Source organism: Dendropsophus ebraccatus, chromosome 6, assembly GCF_027789765.1.
Source record: "Dendropsophus ebraccatus isolate aDenEbr1 chromosome 6, aDenEbr1.pat, whole genome shotgun sequence".
NCBI lineage: Eukaryota > Metazoa > Chordata > Amphibia > Anura > Hylidae > Dendropsophus > Dendropsophus ebraccatus.
In genome coordinates this window covers 54020634-54041776 of record NC_091459.1, presented here as the reverse complement: position 1 = coordinate 54041776, position 21143 = coordinate 54020634, and the positions used below count along the sequence as shown (strand labels likewise).

Below are 21143 nucleotides of genomic sequence, written 5' to 3'. Positions count from 1 at the left end.
CGTGAAATACTACTACTATTATTTGCAATATAATACAGAACATTACCTGTGCGTATTTCTCCTATAGAAGAGACCCATCCTGTAGTAATTTTATTGAATTTCATAAGAAAATTTAAAGGGGTACTCCGGCGATTCCCCCCCCCCCCCCCCCAGATCAACTGGTATCCGAACGTTATATAGATTTGTTATTTACTTCTATTTATGTCTTCCAGTACTTATCAGCTGCTTGAAGTCCTGCAGAAAATAGTATATTCTTTCCAGTTTGACACCATTCTCTCTTCCTGTCACAGGCAGCGGTGGCAGCAGAGAGCACTTTCTGCAGGACATACGGCAGCTGATAAGTACTAGAAAACCTAAGATTTTTATTAGAAGTAAATTGCAAATCTGTAGAACTTTCTGACACCAGTTGATTTGAAAGATTTTTTTTTCCAGAGTACCCCTTTAAAGCGGATCTATCAGCATTTTCATGCAAACAAACCTGCTGATATCCCCTTGCAGCTCCATACCTGATGTCTGCGCCAATGTCATCCTTTTTTCTGTGGGTCCCGCCGTTTTTGTGCTGTATAAGAGGAAATATGCAAATGTATCCGGGGCTCTACTGGGGGGTCGGGCGGCCTTCACCCTGGCATGGGTGCTGACATGTTCCCTTTAAACAGAACAAAAATGACAGGACCAGCAGAAACAAGAAGCACACCAGCGCAGACATCAGGTACGCAGCTGCAGCGGGATATCAGCAGGTTTGTTTGCATGAACCTACTGATGATTCCCCTTTAATATGTGTGGCTATATTCACACACAAAAGAGTCTGGCGACTGGCCATTCATCTAGAAAGTGCTGCAAAAGTCAGTGCCCTTGCTGTCGCAAAAGAGAAACCCATTTTATATGCTTGGAATACATTGTCAGTTGCAGAAATCTTACTGTGTGAATATACCGATACCCTCTTACAAAGTGACCCTGCATAATTTTGGTTATGGTACTATGACGAGTTGTGACCCACCATTGGTAATGCTGAACCCTGCTCACAACCTTGGACTTGCAGCAACATATGCAGCAGAAATAGGAGGCATTTCTTCAGATTTCAGCTGTGAATGTCACTATTTGTTACAGGCCAGACGCAGATTAGCCCCATTCAATGTGTAGGCTGTCACATTTTTACGGCCTGGATATAACCCATTTACTATATACAGATTTACAGTTGACCAACATGTTAACAATTTGCGTGAAGTGGAACAACGGTGAGCAATGTCGTAGACTCCTGCATGCGTCATGTGTGCAATATAGGACATGGCACCAGGAAAACAGAATTTTCAGGTTGTGTGTCGAGCCAGTGGAAGTGACTAAAAATTAAATAGTATGTTTAACTATATCCAGGGGTAATAAATGAGAGAAATGCATGTTATGCTGCATGAGGTCACTGTGTAAGTAGGTTACATTGTCCAGAGGGCTTATTAATGATATGAAAAGTCATAATTTTAGATCTGTCACAAATTAAATTCCCAATGTGCCGGATTTGTTAACCATTCTTAATGAAACCTCAGAAAATATGAATATGCTTTAAAGGGGAACTCAGGTATTTTTTTTTTCTTTTAGATCAACTTATGTCAGAAAGCTTCACAGATATGTAATTTACTTACTAATAAATCCCCAGTCTTTCCACTCATACAGTGCTCTTTGCTGCCACCTGTGTCTATATCAGGAACTGTCCAGAGCAGGAGAGGTTTTCTGTGGGGTTTTGCCAATTACCTTATTTGCTCATTATAAGTACTGGGAGACTGGAAATGTTTAAATTGAAGTAAATTACAAATTTATATAGCTTTCTGACAGCAGTTGATTTGAAAGAAAATAATACATTTCACCGGAGTACCCCTTTAATCACAGCCAGATTTTCTAATAATCTGTTTATAATGACTAGGGCGACGACCACAGCTTAGTCCATGGGAGTCCAATGTGGTGTCACGGCTGCTCACGCCTACACACTCATACTTGGCTAGAAGTAAAAGCACAGCTGCTCTATCGGGAGATGCAGGTAATTAATGACACCAGGACTAGGTGAGCTGTAAGTATGCGTCTTGTTTGTGCATTCACCATTATATAGAAGATTGTGGCATGTCATACTATATTCCAGCTTCAGAGTGGGAATGGTTTTCAGAGATTCAAGCATTTATGATGTCACACATGTCACTTGTTGATGCATCGGTTGTCTGTGTGCCTAAAAAACTGCATGGATGTTATTTTCCTCTTATAAAGTACTAGTTCTAAAGGGAAAAGATGTTTCATGGACTTTCCACCCTTCATTTTCCAAGGAATCTGTGAGGAATGAAAAGTTACTAGTTTTAAAGGAAAAATTATGCTGCAATTACACGGAACGATCGTTTGAATTTTCGCTATAGCGATCGCTTTTGAGCGATGATCGGCTCGTGGAAACACAGTGAATGATCAAACTACGAGCGAGAAATCGGTCATTGTGATCTTTCAGCATGTTCTCAAATCGTCGTTGTTCGTTCGCTAAAAATTTGCAGATCGCTTCTTGTAAACAGTCTTTCACAGATTCACCCTGTGTGTGAGATGGGCTTAAGCGATATTGAAAACGATCGCAATAACAATTTTTGTAACGATTTATTCGTCTAAACGCTGATTGTTGTAAAAACCAAATTGTTACTTCACATTGGGCAAATTATCACTTTGTGTAAACGGACCATTAGGATAAACCATCTATAGCTGATCATCTGAGTGCAGACACCCAGCACCCACAGGATCAGCTGCTCAGGTGAGACATGGTGCTGGATGTACACAGTGGGACAAAGTAAATAACAAAACTGTCTGCCTTTCTCAAGCAACCAATGACTACTCGTCTTTCAAATCTTAAAGAGGCACTGTCCTTAAAAACTTGTTTAAAGAAATCAACAGGGGTTGTGATCACAAGCAGTTTTGCTATATATTCTATTTTTTTAGGTTTTCTATGTTTAAATCAGTGTTATGCATATGGCCACTGGGTGACTCGCTTCACTGTATATGTGTACAGCTGCTGCACGTCCACATTCAGTGGCAGAGAATCCTGGGGGTGCTCGCATTGTATGGTCAGATCTCTGTCACACAACACGAAACCCCCTGTAACCACACAGTGACATTATACTGACTGAATTGTTACAGAACACAGAGCATTGTCTCCTGGTAAGCTGCAGAGCTGATAATGGAATTAGTAAATGTTGAACAGGTGTCTTTCCTTGTTTAAGTGCACAAAGGACCGGAACTTCCTATCTTTGGTCTTGTTTTTTTTTCTTTTTTTTTTAAACAAAGAAAAGACCAAATATCAGCATGGAGGGAGCATGGACCACAGTTTTGCCGCATGTATAATGATGATTTAAACATAAACGTAAATAAAGCAAGTATATTCCTAAACTGCTTGCGATCAGAACCTCTGCTTTTTTTCTAAAAGGGACCTAGGCACTCCCCGAGCCCCCGATACTTACCTCCTCCTGCCATTCCCGCCGTGGAGAAATCGATGCCCACGCATCTGTGCTCTCAGTATTCAAATGAGTAGAAATGAGAGCGATGTCTATAGGAAATCACTGCTCCAGTGATATCCTATGGACATCAAACTCATCTGTTCTCATTTGCATATTGAGCTGGCGGTGATATCTCCGCGGCAGGAGGGGGGGTCAGAGGCACTATTGGGAGGTCAGGTGAGTTCTGCCCCGGGTGCCAGGTTGCCAGGTTTACTTTAATTAACAAAAAAGAAAAAATCATGACAGGTATACTTTAAAGAGCTCTGATAAAGTGAAAAATGAGCTGTGATTAATTTCTAAGGGAAAGGCAGACAGTTTTGCTGTAAAGCTCAGTTCCAGGGCCGTCTTACCCATTGGGCAGGGTAGGCGGCTGCCCGGGGGCCCTTGCGTCCTAGGGGGCCCCTGCCGTCTGTGACATATCTGTATTTTTCGCTTTATAAGACACACTTATAAAACTAAGTGCGTCCTATAAAGCGAAGACGGCTCCCAAGCAGTGCAGAGCACCGCAAGGAAGCCGTCCCGCCCGCCCCCTTTATTGCCCCCTCCGCCTGCCCAGCCCGCCCCTTCTATCGCTGCTCAGCCCGCCCCTTCTATCGCTTCTCAGCTGAGCCGATCAAAAGCCCAGGAAAATGCAATGAGCAGCACTTTCCTGGGCTTCTGATCGACTCAGCTAAGCGGCGATAGAAGGGGCGGGCGGTCCAGGAACTCATCCGTCCGACGGCCCCAGGAGCTGATGTCTCCCGGCAGCGCGCTCCCATCATCCTCCAGGCACAGGCAGTGGGGTACAGAGACGCTGCCTGTGTCCTGGATGTGTCCTGCAGCCGGACACTTCCGGCACAGGCAGCGTCTCTGTACCCCACTGCCTGTGCCCGGAGGATGATGGGAGCGCGCTGCCGGGAGACATCAGCTGCTGGGGCCGGCGGACGGGTGAGTAACTGGTTTGTTGTTTTGGGGGGCACTGGCTACTATGGAGGGCACTGGCTACTATGGAGGGCACTGGCTACTATGGGGGGCACTGGCTACTATGGGGCCACTGGCTTCTATGGGGGCATTGGCTACTATGGGGGGCACTGGCTACTATGGGGGGCACTGGCTACTATGGGGGGCACTGGCTACTATGGGGGGCACTGGCTACTATGGGGAGCACTGGCTACTATGGGGGGCACTGGCCACTAGAGGGGGCACTATATGGGGGGATTGGCTACTATGGGGGGCACTGGCTACTATGGGGAGCACTGGCTACTATGGGGGGCACTGGCTACTATGGGGGGCACTGGCTACTATGGGGGGCAATGGCTACTATGGGGGGCCCTATATGAGGGGATTGGCTACTATGGGGGGCACTATATGAGGGGATTGGCTACTATGGGGGGCACTATATGCAAAGATGTGGGGGATTTGATGGCGGCAGTTGTGGGGGGGCCAATTCGCACCTCTGCCCAGGGGCCCATAATGCTGTTAAGACGGCCCTGCTCAGTTCACACTGCGTTTTTGCTGTCTGCTCACCGCATGTGTGTTATTAAAAAAGTGATCGAAACAGTTGCCTTTTTTTTTTTTTTTTTTTTGCAGTGTACAAAAAAACGTGTTGACCACATTTTTGTGTGCGTTAAAAGTAACAATTTAAAAACAGATACATTAAACGAACTGCAAAAACACAGTGTGAACCGATCCCTAGTCAGTTTTTTTTCTTTTTAATCCCCTCAAAGCTTTGGCTCTTTACACTGTGCAGTGGCCATTGAAGGGAATGGCAGCTGAGTTGCAGTAACAGGGCATAGCCACAACACAACTTACAGAGCAGAGGCTTTTGGCTGTTTTCAGTGTGTACATCCAGGCACCTTGGCTCACCCAAACAGTCAATCAGACATTGATTGTTTATCTTGAGGGTAGACCATAAATCCGTTTTCCCCAGAAAACATCTTTGTAGTGCCAACGTTTACTGTAATGTTATACTCAATGGACAAAAAGAGAGAGCTTTATTAACCAAAGTCCAACAGCGCTCAATGTATATGGTAGACAGGGGCCTTGGTGGAAATAACGGAAACAATGAGGCATGCTGCAATACACATTTTGAATGCTGCAGAAACATGTGAATAGATGAATCTTTTATTTTTATTATGATATTATGTTATATTATGCATGGACTTTTTTCCCTCATTGTTCGAGCTTTGCTTTTGTGAATTCTTTGCTTTATGGTGCATGGGCTTGTAGGATTTAGTTTCTCTTTGTGCATGAAAATCTAAAATGATCTGTCAAGAGTAATTTCAGGATCATTATGGGATCATAGGATTTCTGCTTTAGACCATCCCAGAACCATCACTGTTAAACATACCAGTACATATCACTCCCCAGAATATGCTGCTGTTCAGGGGAGGTGATCATGGGAAATGTCATCTATAAATTCTAGCTCTCGGGAAGATGATGTCTCTATTTCTATCCATTTACAGTGATGGTCTTGGTGTAGACTTATCTCTTGCTGGTATTAACAGGCTACTTTTCTTTTCTTCTTTTTCTTCCCTTGCTTCCTGCTTCTGGCATTTTCTTATTAACTACATTTAAAAAAAAAACAAAAAAACACCCTAGTTATCCCCATTTGTCCTCGTTCAGCATCCTGCAGCCCCATAAGTCCTCAGCTCTCCAAGACTTCACTCAGCAAAAGTTCAGAGAAGGCAAAACATTTTTTCAGCACCCCAGAGGTAGCAGCAAGGCGAAGGACCACACACTTTGGAGGAACCAGCAGTGTAAGTATCCCACGTCTACACTGCTTACTAGTAAATTTCAGTACATTTCCTTGTTCCAAACATGGTTTCGTTATTATTTAAGGGGTCAAAAAAAATACAGTTACTGTAGTTGTATCCATTTTTCGGTGACAGCCGTTAGTAGTCTATCACCCAAATTTATTTATTTATTTTTTCTAAAAGTGGATTTTTTTTTTTAACTGTCACTATCAAAATTGAAAAGACTTTTAACATATGCTAGAGACATGTCAAAAGTTTTGATTGGGCCAGATATGAGTATTTAGACCCATACCGATTGTGAGAATAAGTGGAGAGAGGACAGCACTTAAAGGGAACCAATCAGCCCAATTGAGCTGATATGGTTCCCTGAAGCAATGTATAAAGCTCCTGCAGCAGCCACGGCACGTACTGGCTGCGGCTGCAGCAGAAGCTTTATACCGGGGAAAAATGACTTTTATCCCCTCAGTTTATGACAGACACGGACGGGGAAGTAGTCATCTGGGCGGCTCCCCGCCCGTGTCTAGTCACAGCGCTCTGCCTGTCAGCGCACTTGGAGGGGATGAATGACAGGCAGAGAGGCCAGTAACTGACTTCTCTGCCTGTCAATCATTCCCGCAGAGCGCAGTGACTAGACATGGATGGGGAGCCACCCAGATGACTACTTCCCTGCCCGTGTCTGTCACAAGCTGGGGGAATAAAAGTAATTTTTCCCCGGGCTTCATACATTACCTGTCCAGGCGCAGGTCTTCTTCTCCCGTTCCTGCGAGCCGCATTAGCTTCGGGTCGGGGCTTTCTGACCTGACAGACCGCTCAGCCAATCACTGTCCGCGGCAGTCCCGACCAGTGATTGACTTAGTGGTCTGTCAGTTCAGACAGCCCCATTCCGAAGCCGATGCTGCCGTGCGGTATCGGGAGAAGAAGACCTGCGGCCCGGACAGGTAATGTATGGTTCCGCTGAAATCGTCGGTCACCGCCGCGCATGGCTATTCAACCGTAGCGATGCGCTGGTGGCGAATGACGATTTTAGGTCTGAACCTAAATGAACGATCAGCTGATGACCCGATCATCGGCTGATCGTTCTCTCTATTCCTCGGAGCGAAAATCGGCCGAATCGGGCCGCATGGGGCCGATTATTGCTCCTGTGGAATAGGCCCCTTAGCACTGTGTTCGGTGCTGGTCTGAACACTCAGAGGCATATCAATAGTTTTGATCTGTCTGGGTCTGACATGTTAAAAAGTTTTTTCCAAATAACAATGACACTTTAAATTTATTAATTAACATTTTAACTATTACAGGTTAAGTGCATCCACATAAATTCACAAATAAAAAACATTTATATATATATATATATATATATATATATATATATATATATATATATATATTTTCCCAAGAATTACAAATTATTTGTTTTATTGTATTTGTATTTAATTATTACACATGAATATAAAAAGTTCCAATTTTTTTCATCTTAAACATAAAACTGTGGGTATAATATAATTTTTGTACTGTATTTCTAATTATATATGTGAGATACATAAAGGGGGATCTTGCATGTTAATGTTTTAAAATGGTGCCAACTCTAAAGTTAGGTTCTGCAAATTAAAGTAGTGTAGAAAAACTTGTATTGTGTACAGTGTGAAATTACTGCCACAGTCATTATGCAGATATATACATGGAGACTGGCATAAGCAATAATAAACTCCAATAACATTCCGTATAAATAACACATATTATAATATCTTTTATAAAGGGGTACTCCGGAGAGCGAGAGAGAAAATGTTTTTAGATTAATTGATGTCAGAAAGTTATACACATTTAAAAAATACTTTTATTAAAAAAAAATCTCCAGTCTTCTGGTACTTATAAGCTGCTGTATGTACTGCATAAAGTGCTGTATTCTTCCCAGTCCGACACACTGCTCTCTGCTGCCACCTCTGTCTAGCAGTTTAGACAGTTTAGACAGTTCCTGACATGGACAGAGGTGGCATCAGACATTTATAAATAGAAGTAAATTAAAAACCATATAACTTACTGATGCCACCTGATTTTGAAAGGAAAAAAAATTGTCAGAGTTTCCTTTAAGTATATTAGATAAATCCGATGAGTGCATTTTGCCTGATCACACTTCGGTTACTGGTTTAATGTCTTCTGGTTTAAAGTGTACCACTATTGTACTACCATTAAAAAAAACACTTCTGACACGTCATAGCATGTAATACCAGCAGTCTACGGAATTCAGCTCCCTGTAGCAAAGATGTAGGGGCAGAGAATTCTTTGTTCTAGCTATCGGTGGGGTTCTCAGCAGCCAGACCCTGACCAATATACACTTCTGACATGTCGCTATGATGTACAGGATGGCAGGTCTTCTATAGGTGATGTATGAGATGCCTAAGGCCTTTTTTTTCTTTTATTAGGTAGAGAAAAAGGAGAAGCGCGAGACAGACAGGGAGAAACTTTTAACTCCTATATCCACTGTAAAGAGGGCAATGTCTCCTAGTGTACCTAAATCAAAATCACCAGCACCTACATCTGGAGGGTAAGTGCAATTTGGCAAATATTGTGACTTATATTAATATGGGACTCATACTAATTTTTTTCAAATCATCTAGTGATAGAAAGTTATATAGATTTATAATTTACTTCTATTCAAAAATCTCCAGTCCTCCAGTACTTATAAGCTGCTGTATGTCCTACTGGAAGTGGTGTGTTCTTTCCAGTGTGAAAAAGTGCTGTCTGCTGCCACCTCTGTCTGTTACGGGAACTGTCCAGAGCAGTAGCAAATCCCCATACTAAACCTCTCCTGCTCTGGATACCTGCAGTCATGGACAGAGGTGGCAGCAGAGAGCAGAGAGTCAGACTGGAAAGAATACACCACTTCCTGCAGGACATACAGCAGCTGATAAGTACTGAAAGACTTGAGATTTTAAAACTGAAGTAAATTACAAATCTGTATTTGACAGCAGTTGATTTAAAAGAAAAAGCTTTCTCTGGCGTACCCCTTTAAGAAATTCGAAAATCATAGAATTTTTTAAAAATGGTCTAATCAATGGGGTGATTAATTGTATTGTTAACCTAAGCATTTTTGTGCTTTTCAGACCTTCACATAAAGCCTCACCTAGGCCAGCACCAGTTATTTTTAGTAGTTCCATCAAGCTGGCCACTACCCCTCAACGTCCACTCTCACCTGGAAATGTCAGACCAGTAAAAAAAGACAGCAAGGAAGACCCTAAGAAAAAACAGGAAGAAATACCGATTAACCCCCCTGAAAAAGAGAGTATAGAGGAAGAAGATCCACCAGCAGCAAATGCAAAAAGCTCTGGTGATGAAAAACCTCGTACTCCAAGCCCTGTCACTGCTGAAATTGTACAAGGTACGGAGATATTTGCTTGGCTCTAAAGTGTATGATTTTTTTTTTCTGTGATTCTCTTTTAGCATTACATATATTGTCAGGCTGCACCTGTAAGGGACCTCATTTTCATCTTTCTCTATAGGGCCACTTGTCCTCTTCCTTAAACTTTTTTTTTATATTTAAAACTGCGATTAACCAGTTTTGTCCACGTGTCGGCTTGTAACATCTGCACATCTTCCATAGACGGTACTACAAAGTTTGGGGTCAGAAACATTGCTGTTAACCCTTAGGGGACACAGACAGTTTTGGCGTTTATGACACGGCCACATTTTTCAAATATGACGTGTCACTTTAAGCATCAATAACTTTGGAATGCTTTAACCAATCCTTGTAATTCTGAGATTGTTTTTTTCGTGACATATTCTACTTTATGGTAGTGGTAAATTTGGGTTTATAACTTTAGAAATTTTTTGTGAAAAAACTCCAAAATGTTGTGAAAAATTGAAAAAAAAAATAGCATTTCTCTACATTTGAAAGTTTCTGCCAATAAGGAAAATAGTAATACTAAATAAATTATTTATTAATTCATATCTAGAACATGTCTACTTTATAATAACAGCATTTGGTGAACATGCTTTTACTTGTTTAGGATGATAGAGGCTGTTAATTGTTAGTAGCAATTTTCACATTTTTCATGAAAATTTCAAACTGAGAAATTCTTTAGGCACCAGTTCAATTTTGGAGTATATTTTGGAGGCCTGTATACTAGAAACCTCCATAATTTACCCCATTTTAATATCTTCACCCTTTCAAGTATTCAAATCTACAGTCACACAGTTTTTTAACCCTTTGGGCATTTCACAGAAATAACTGCAAAGTAAGAGTGAAAAGTTAAAATTTGCATTTTCTTTGCAGAGATTCCAATGTAATCCTATGTATTTTTTACCACACCAATTACCGTTAGATCCACCAATGCCGGCAATTTCCGATGCTGGAACTCCTTTGGTGGTTCAGTGGCAGTTACACTAGACTATCAGCTGACAGTTTAGTTGCGGCTCCCGGTCACTGTTTGGTAAACAGCGAGCATCTGAAGCCGCGCAGTTATAATACGTCATTGTGCTGAAACTAACCTCCTACCATGACGTATTATAACTGCATGGTGCGGCTAGGGGTTAATTCCATCCTTACATAGGCATTGTAGCAATTTTTTTTTTCACAAATCAATATAGGTTGTTATTGCAATTAACTTTGTAATATACATGCTTCATTTTTCACGGTTTCTATGTTAAAATCAACCTTAAACATGTGACCGCTAGGTGTCTCCCTTTTTCTCAATCTGCAGTCCCCTTAAAAAAAAAAAAAAAAAACTAGTGTTGCAGCTCTGGATTCTGGGTTCACATCCCAGGTGGTATTCCAGAGACAAGGTAGGTAAAGTTTCTGTTTTGCTTGCAGTGATAAATTCACTTATATGCAGCAAATATATAACTTCTATTATGGAACAGCAGCTGTAGTGTAGTAGTCAGAAAATACAAGAAAATGCACTGTAAAATGTATGTGTCAATGAGTGTATTTCAGGCTAGAGCTACTAGAACAACGTGAACAGCCACAACTCCTATCATGCTCTGATATGTATATCATTATGGGAGTTAAAGTTCTGCTATGCTGTACATCAGTGATTAAAGTATGTTCCTAGGGATTGGGCTGCTGGTTTATTGTTTTTTTTTATGGCAATTTCCTTTACTGAGGCAGAATAACATAATGTAGGATTTTTTTTTTTAAATGTGATAGACAGCTACTATATACAGTTATATGCTTATAAAATGATATGGGAGTCATATATAATCTGTACCATGTGTACTGCAGTCATTATGGAGCTTTCCTTACTGCACTCATGCCCTTACTTGGCAGGCTGTGAGGGCAGATGACATCACTTCCTGTACACACCCACTAATTTAAGGGGAACTGCAGATAAGCAGAGGAATGGGGATAACTGGTGCCAAATCAAAAGAGTTTAGGAAGGATCACAGACACTACCCAAGCAAGTGTGCATGTATTTTATTAACACTTGGGCACACTTAAAATACAAGGGAGCTTAGTACTTAACCTTGGGGTACACCACTTTATAACGAGTGACCATTCAGAATAGGAATCCTTGACCACCACTCTGTGGGTACTTTATTTTGAGGAAATGTGTCATTAGATAATGACCTACTTTTATAAAATCAAGTTTTTATGTTATATGCAAATTTAATAATAATTGTTGTTGGTGATTATTTTCTAGTTTTTCATTTTACTATCTATATGATAAATTAGTCCTCAAATCTTGGGAGTTTTCAGTTTGGCCACTAGGCTTAAAACTAAGCTGAAGCTTCCTGTTCTGTGTCGCATCCATAAAATATGGTCTGGAGATGTTCATTGTGTCTATGGTCATGGGGATTGCTGTAAAGCGTTCCGCTAAATGCATTTAAAAAATAATGTACTGACAATTAATTAAAAAAATACAGAAAATAGAAATCATTAGAAAAAAAAACAACATTCTCCTACCTGGATTAGATTGGTAAAAATAAATCTAGGTCATACATTTCCTTCAAGACAGTTATCAATCCAGGTACACTATACTTTCTAAACCATTAAACCCATCAAGCATCTCTAAAAAAATAATTAAATCCAAAAACAGTATAAAATCGCTATAATTAACCTAACCTCCATATTAGTTTTTGTCACAGGGGTTCCATGAAGTCATTAGGGAAAGGCTGTTGGGAAAAGAAAGATATGGGCTTCCCATAAACATGTATCCACCCTTCAAAAATAGGCCAAACCCTCCTTTAAAGTGTACCTGTCGTTATCATAAACCTTTGACATGTCCCGCCCCGTTCTCTGGTTGCTGCTGTGTCTTCAGGCTGCCGCCCACCACCTCCAAAATGACTGACAGTGATGTCCAGAGAGCAGGCCGGGAGCTGACAGTGTCACAGACCCTCCTCTTTGAGACTGTCAGCCTGGTATAAAGAGCGTTTTTCAGCAACATGCCAGATCACACAGCAGGTATGTATGTGATGCTGGTGGTAACAAATATTGGTTATTGTTGTAATCATACTAACCTGAAGAAAAAAACAACATGTCAGTTTTACTACACGCTGAATGATGTAAAAACAAGACCCAAATTATAAAAATTGTGGTTTATTTTCAATTTTAGTTTTTAGTGTAATTACAAAGTACAATTGGTCTCTCAAAAAAGTAAGCCCTCATATTTTTCTGTAAATCTGTAGATTTCTTCTATGCCACTCCGTCCCTGCTGTGTAGCTGCTTACGGGTTCAGGTTAATGACATCGAAGTTCTCCTCCTTATCCAGTCAGTGGCAGAGACATAAACAGGGTTCACAATTTTTTCCCAAAAAAGTTTTACATACATTGCACTCAAAATAAAATCATGAAATGTTAAGATACACACATACCATCATAAACACAACAAATAATGTGCTGTGAGCCACCTTTGATTCCAGATGTTTGGTGGTTTCCATAATTATAATATAGCACATGTATACGTTTTAGGTAAGGGCAAAGACATTGCTATCTAATCTATCGCCATCATGTTATAGAGCTAGAAGAACTGAGCAGATTGATATATATCTTTGTGGAGTCCAGGATGATGGTAGCTTAGGTAGCATGGCGACTGGTTCTCTTTAATTTTTATGATGCGAAAACCGCTTTTATTTTTTATGCCTCAGAGCCCGGGTCTATTTTTTTTCTCAGTTTTATGAGGAATCACCCAGACATACAGATTATTCCTATACTTTTCAATGCATATGTGTTGAAAAGTTGGGCGCGCTAAAATGTCATGAGACTTTTAATTGTAGTTTTACCTGTCAGTAAACAGTGAAAAGGTTAAATCATTTGATTTCCATAAAACACATTTCACTTTATTATTTATTCCCCCGATATATTTATATTGATCCTATAATCATGATTTTCCTATCAAAGGTCCTCCATCATTGCCAACAACGCCTGTTCTAGCATCGCCTACTGTGACAAACAAACCATTTGCTGGAACCACTGACCCAGGAGAAGCAACCAGAATTCTTGCTGAAAAGAGAAGACTCGCTCGAGAACAAAGGGAGCGGGAAGAGCAAGAGAAGAGAGACAAAGAAGTTGAAGAACGGTAAGGTTTATATACTGTATAGTCTATACCTAAATTTGGAGGATGGTGCAGAATTATGGTGCAAAATATCGGGACTCTACATTGTAAATATTGGTGATACATAATGACAATTGTTTCAGGAGGAAAAAGGAGGAGATAGCTCAAAGGCAAGCCATGGAAAGAGCTCACCGAGAGGAGGAGGCAAAACAGCAAGAGGCAGAGCGAAAAGAGAAGGAGGAAAATGAGCGTCAGGAAAGGGAAAGGTTACAGAAACAACAAGCAGAAGAAAAGGAGCAGAGGGAACGTGAGGAAGCAGAACGTCTTCAGAAACAAGTATGTCTAGTCATATTTTCACCTTATAGCCATAGTACTGTGTTTAATGTGTGAATTGATTTCAGTATGATTCCACATGTGAAAATGTGAAAATCTAGCAGTGTCAGTGGATCCAAAAAGTTCACATTTTTTTCAGGCATGCTAGAAATTTTCTACAGTCGTGGCCAAAAGTTTTGAGAATGATACAAATATTAATTTTTACAAAGTCTACTGCTTCAGTTTTTTAAATGGCAATTAGCATATACTCCAGAATGTTATAAAGGGTGATCGGCTTAACAGCAATTACTTGCAAAGTCAATATTTGCCTAGAAAATGAACTTTATCCCCCAAAACACATTTCAACATTATTGCAGCTCTGCCTTAAAAAGAACAGCTAACATTGTTTCAGTGATTGCTCCATTAACACAGGTGTGGGTGTTGATGAGGACAGGGCTGGAGATTAATCTGTCATGATTAAGTAAGAATGACACTTCTGGCCACTTTAAAAGGAGGCTGGTGCTCAGCATCATTGTTTCTCTTCTGTTAACCATGGTTATTTCTAAAGAAACACATGCAGTCATCATTGCACTGTACAAAAAGGGCCTAACAGGGAAGAGTATTGCAGCTAGAAAGATTGCACCTCAGTCAATAATCTATCGCATCATCAAGAACTTCAAAGAGAGAGGTTCCATTGTTGCCAAAAAGGCTCCAGGGCACCAAAGAAAGACCAGCAAGCGCCAGGACCATCTCTTAAAAGTGTTCCAGCTGCAGGATCGGGCTACCAGCAGTGCAGAGCTTGCTCAGGAATAGCAGCAGGCAGGTGTGAGTGCATCTGCATGCACTGTGAGGCGGAGACTCTTGGAGCAAGGCCTGGTCTCAAGGAGCGCAGCAAAGAAGCCACTTCTCTCCAGAAAAAACATCAGGGACAGACTGATATTCTGCAAAAGGTACAGGGAGTGGACTGCTGAGGACTGGGGTAAAGTCTCTGATGAATCGATTGTTTGGGACATCTGGGAAACAGCTTATTCGGAGAAGGCGAGGTGAGCGCTACTACCAGTCTTGTCTCATGCCAACTGTAAAGCATCCTGAAACCATTCATGTGTGGGGTTGCTTCTCAGCCAAGGGAATCGAATCTCTCACAGTCTTGCCTAAAAACACAGCCATGAATAAAGAATGGTACCAGAATGTCCTCCAAGAGCAGTTTGGCGATCAACAATGCCTTTTCCAGCATGATGGAGCACCTTGCCATAAAGCAAAAGGTGATAACTAAATGGCTTAGGGAACAAAACAGAGAGATTTTGGGTCCATGGCCTGGAAACTCCCCAGATCTTAACCCCTTCGCGTCAGCAATCTGTATATATACGTTCCTATTGCACATACCCCGTGCAGTAAGAATGTATATATACGTTCCTGCTTTGACAGGGCTTTATGATGAGAGCGGGATCGATGCAGAGATAGCAATCCCACTCTCATCTGAATGCAGCACCGGAGGTAATGAGTCAGCTGCGATCCCGCAGCCGACCCTCATTAACCCCTTAGTGACCGCCGATACAGTGGTCAATAATGGGCCGGCGCCTCCTGTGCTTTTCATCTCCCCCCACCATGAATCCACGGTGGGGGGAGATGAAATAAGTAAAATCAGCCCCCAGATCAGCCCCCCCCTAGTGGGCTGGTAACTAACCCCCTCTCCCCGCGGTGGCTCACAGTGGTTCACAGTGATCAAAATGTTAAAATGAATGAAAGCCCCATGCTCTCCGCCACCGGAGGTCTGTCCCCCCCAAGTCACCCCTTGTCCCCCAGTCACCCCCCCCCCCCCCTTCCCAATATACTCACCTGATCCTGGGAGGTCCTTCCTCCTGGACGTCCAGGCTGCTTCTGAAGTGCGCATGCGCTCCAGAACCAGCCAACTCTGAAAATTTAAAGTGACAGAGGCCAATTTGGTCTCTGTCACTATACTATGAATACAGTAATCATAGTAATAAAGTGAAAATGAATGTGTAAAAGTACAAAAAGTGACAAACATACAAAAAAATAAAACACACACTTTTTATTATAGTAATAATTGCAGTTTACTCCCAAATTACCCCTAACCCCCCTTAGATTGCCCGTAACCGCCCCAGGTTGTCCGTAATCACGACAGATTGCACGTAAACCCCCAGATTACTCGTAACCGTAACCACATTGACCCCAGATTGTCCGTAACCACCCCATGTCTCCCGTAACCACAGCAGGTTGCCTGTAACCACCCTAGATTGTCTGTAACCACAGCAGGTTGTCTGTATCCACCCCAGGTTGCCTGTAACCACCCCCAGGTTGCCTGTAACCACCCCCAGGTTGCCTGTAACCACCCCCAGGTTGCCTGTAATCTCATTTTTTTATTTTATTTTAGTAACCGTGCTATTCTAATAACTATTACTAGCTGCAATTTTGCTCCAGCAAATTGTCGCTCCTTCCCTTCTGAGCCCTGCTGTGTGCCCATACAGTGGTTTATGCCCACATATGGGGTACCGTTGTACTCAGGAGAACCTGCGTTACAGATTTTTGGGTACATTTTTTCTCCTGTTCCTTGTGAAATTTTGAAATTTCAAACTAAACCAACATATTGGAAAAATTTGAGTTTTTCATTTTTACTGTCTAATTTTAAATACTTTCCTCTAACACCTGTGGGGTCAAAATGCTCATCCTACCCCAAGAAGAATTCTTTGAGGGGTGTACTTTCCAAAATTGGGTGACTTATGGGGGTTTTTCTCTCTGCTGATACTACAGGGGCTCTGCAAACGCACCTGGCGCTCGGAAAATTCTTCAGCAAAATCTGCAATGGAAAAGCTAATTGGCCCTGCTGTGTGCCCATACTGTGGTTTATGCCCACATATGGGGTACCGTTGTACTCAAGAGAATCTGCGTTACAAATTTTGGGGTGCTTTTTCTCTCATGTTCCTTTTGAAAATGTGAAACTTTAATCTAAACGTATATATTATTGGAAAATTTAAATTTTTCATTTTTTTACGACTTAATGGTGAATACTTTACTCCAGCCCATGTAGGGTTAAAATGCTCATTATACCCCTAGATTAATTCTTTAAGGTGTCTAGTTTCCAAAATGGGGTCACTTATGGGGGTTTCCAGTATACAAACCTCCTAAATCAACTTAAAAAAAAGAACTGGTCCCAATCTCTGGCACGCCATCTGCTCCAAGCTGCCAAGTCAGTCCTCCCTCGGAAATGGAAATCCGTCGACCCTCCGACTATTGACGAATGGTTTGCGGAAATAGCCCAGACACATCACATGGAGGACCTCATTGCTGTTACCCCGGCAGCAGTGAAGAGGTACACGGCCACTTGGGGCCAATGGCTCCTATTCCTGGATTCTGATTCTTATAGAACCGCCACGGCCTGAAACCGTCCTTCTGTCCCTAGTTGCCCGAAGGGTACCCCCCCCCTCTTTTGCCACCAGGGACAGCCTCTCTTTTATGATTCTCTTGTTGTCTTGTCCTCTCCTGTCCAGTGTGTTTTGTTTGTCGTCTTCTTGCTTCTGTCTCTCCTATCTCTGCAGTACAGCTTGCATATGATAGTACATTGTTTTTGTAATGACTTATGCTGAGATCGACCGGAATACTGATCCCGTTTTTTCTGGTCATGTTACGGATGTTGACATTCCTACTGTTCTTTGTTACAGTTCACGATTACGATTGCATTCTGTGCATTTCCATCATTCCTTGTATTTACCCCTTCCCCCCAGAGGGACTTGCCGTCCCGAGTTTCCATTTGTATTGTATACTCTCTTTTCTTGTCTTTGAAAATAAAAAACTTTAAATTAAAAAAAAAAACAAAAACTGGTCCCTAAAAAAATCAGTTTTGGAAACTTTCACGAAAATTTGCTAATTTGCTGATACATTTCTAAGTCGTGTAAGACCCTAAAAAAGTACGACTTCTTTTTTTAGGAGCAGAGAATTTCAAAGTTCATAATATGCTTTTTTTTTTTTTTTCAGGATATTTTGATGTTTTTCACAAAAAACACACAAAGTAGTGACCAAATTTTGCCACTAATATAAAGTGCCATATGTGACGAAAAAACAATCTCAGAATCGCTAGCATACATTAAAGCATCACTGAGCTATAAGAGCATAAAGTGAGACAGGTCAGATTTTGAAAAATGAGCCTGGTCATTAAGGTGCAAATAGGCTTGGTCTTGAAGGGTTTAATCCCATTAAGAACTTGTGGTCAATCATCAAGAGACGGGTGGACAAACTAAAACCAACAAATTCTGACAAAATGCAAGCATTGATTGTGCAAGAATGGACTGCTATCAGTCAGGATTTGGTCCAAAAGCTGATTGAGAGCATGCCAGGGAGAATTGCAGAGGTCCTGAAGAAGAAGGGTCAACACTGCAAATATTGACTGCATTAACTCATTCTAACTGTCAGTTTGTTGCTCCATAATATGATTGCAATTATATTTCTGTATGTGATAAAAACCTCTGACAAACACACATAAAAACCAGAGGGCAGCAGATCATGTGAAAATATAATATTTGTGTCATTCTCAAAACTTTTGGCCATGACTGTACAAGCCCAAAGCTATGCGCTTTCACTTACTCACTCTCTGGCCCCACAGGGATGGGATGATTTGCTATGCCTCCTTCTGGCTATTTTCCACTCACACTAAGGGCCTAATTTGCAGCAACTATTCTTTTAATCCGCTCTTGACTACACATCCACCAACTATGGCATAACAAAATGGTCACCCTCTACTTTCTCCCTCTTCACTTCTCCAAACTTAAAGAGGACCTGTCACCCCCCGTGCCGGGGTGACAGGCTCCCGACCCCCTGTTAGATCCCCCTATACTCACGTGATCCCGCCGGGTCCCGCTTCCTGAGCCGGTCGGGTCACGGAGATATCAGCGCCCGAAGTCCGGCGCGCGCGCTGAGAGATGAGTCCAATGCCCATAGAGAATGACGGAGCATCGGACTCCCCATTCATTCTCTATGGGCATCTGACTCTGCTGTCAGCGCGCGCGCCGGGCTTCGGGCGCTGATATCTCCGTGACCCGACCGGCTCAGGAAGCGGGGCCCGGCGGGTTCACGTGAGTATAGGGGGATCTAACAGGGGGTCGGGAGCCTGTCACCCCGGCACGGGGGGATGACAGGTGTCCTTTAAACTAAAGTGCCTAATAGAAAACTACTATAAGGGTACAAACCCACACACCGTATACGCAGCAGATACGCAACAAATACGCAGCAGATTTGATGGTTTAGATTTGATGCTGTGTTCAGTTATTTAGATCTAATCTGCTGCGTATTTGTTGTGTATTTGTTGCGTATTTGCTGCGTATCGCAGCAGTAAATACGCTGCGTATACGGTGTGTGGGTTTATACCCTCAAATTCAAAAAATGGAAGAAGGCAGGGGGTGTGCAGAATAATAATAAAGTAAACTGACCTGGACTCTGTAGCGCCGCACTCGGGTACCACGGACTGATGTAATTTCCGACTGGAAACCGGGTGGGTCACATACCCGGCTCTTCCAGCTGCAACATCACGATCTGGTTTAGCGATTGTCCAGCCAATCAGTGACTTGGAAGGGATACCCACTGAATTTAAGTTTACTCCCTTAGTATCCTATTGGAAAATGTATTTTCCAATAGGATACTATTAAGGTAACACCTTAATGTAATTTTTATATGGGCAACCTCCCCATCCCAGCCTGCTCCAGGTGCAGGGGTGACTCGGGTGACACCACCCCCCCCACCCCCTTTCCCGCTGATCACTTCAGACTGCTACAAAATCAAATCAGTTTGTCACAGAATTTTATGTTTTGGCTACCACACATATCCCTTACACATTTCCCTCCCAACCCTCCTTTGGCTAACTCCCTGAAAGTACACTTGGATGGATTGGGTGGAAACGTCTTTACTAGTGTTGAGTAAACCTGTCAAAATGTTTGGGTACGGCGACATTATCCAAGGGCTTGCCGTTTGATTACCTGTGGCTGCAGAAGATTGATGCCACCCTAGTGTTGCCCTGAAAATATGGATAGAGCCTCTGGCTGTATCCATGTTTTCCAGGACTTCCTAAGGCGGCATCCAACTTCTGTGGGAAATCAAATGCTGAGTGTTCGCATAACGTTACCGTACCCAAAAATTTTGACAGGTGCGCAAAATACTAATCTTTTTGAGTCGCCTTTGGTAACCCATTATGAAATTGCTCCCACCCTACATTAAGAACTGTATCCCGCACAACTACATGGTTTTTAGAGCAATCCTCAATCCTTTTTTTTTATACTGATGGTAGGATCCGTGTGTCTTATTTACCTCCCTTCCTTCCCTTTTTACCTTCACGTTCTCTTACAGAAAGGTAGAGCACAGCCCCAAGTTTTGTTGAATTACCTGCCCATGTGCCATAAAGCCTTTTATGATAATTGCCTCTTGTCATTGACTATCTAGAAAGAAGAAGCTGACCGTATTAGGTTAGAACGTGAAAAACATTTCCAAAAGGAGGAGCAGGAACGTTCGGAGAGGAAGAAGGTAACTAGTTATTTATGAAAGATGTAATAATTATGTAATTGCTACAAAACATTGTGTTAGGACCTGGCACATCATATTTTGAGTTGTTAATATACTTAAATCAATGTACATGTTGCAGCAGCACATATGCATGTATTCCATAAATGACCTATAGGCCAGAGCAGGGGCGTAGCTAATGTCTCCTGGGCCCTGATGCGAGAGGTCAACTTGGGCCCCCCCTTTCACGACCAAGTAATGCTACTGGTAGGTGTATGTGTGTATATAGATAGATATATACCGCAAGACAGATATTACCAATAACACCTGCATATAGAAAGAAAAAAATATTATCACCATATATATTACCGCCATACTGTTACTGACCAAATCCTGTACACTGAGACCAATATTGCCCATAATACCAGTATACAAGGGGGAAATATTACCGCCACACCCCAGCCACTACCATCACCACCACATTGTTACTGACCAAATCCAGTATACTAAATCCAATAAAACACAGTACCAGATAACGCGTAACAAATATTACCACCACATACTGACTAACACCACCGCTGCTACTGAATAAGATCCACTGTACACAGA

The 21143-nt window shown here is 42.0% G+C and overlaps 1 protein-coding gene across 6 annotated transcripts in view; it reads left to right on the top strand.

The window, feature by feature from the left end:
• MAP7 (microtubule associated protein 7) overlaps positions 1-21143 on the top strand; it is a 143971-nt gene that overhangs the window by 98579 nt on the left and 24249 nt on the right. For 5 of the 6 annotated variants that reach the window (XM_069975005.1, XM_069975004.1, XM_069975000.1 and 2 more), the window contains 7 exons: positions 1913-2026; positions 6087-6244; positions 8659-8780; positions 9340-9614; positions 13571-13748; positions 13868-14060; positions 20478-20558. In XM_069975005.1, the coding sequence (XP_069831106.1) occupies positions 1913-2026; positions 6087-6244; positions 8659-8780; positions 9340-9614; positions 13571-13748; positions 13868-14060; positions 20478-20558 (1121 nt within the window). The remainder of the gene's footprint in view (positions 1-1912; positions 2027-6086; positions 6245-8658; positions 8781-9339; positions 9615-13570; positions 13749-13867; positions 14061-20477; positions 20559-21143) is intronic. The other variant, XM_069975002.1, reaches the window with a different exon arrangement.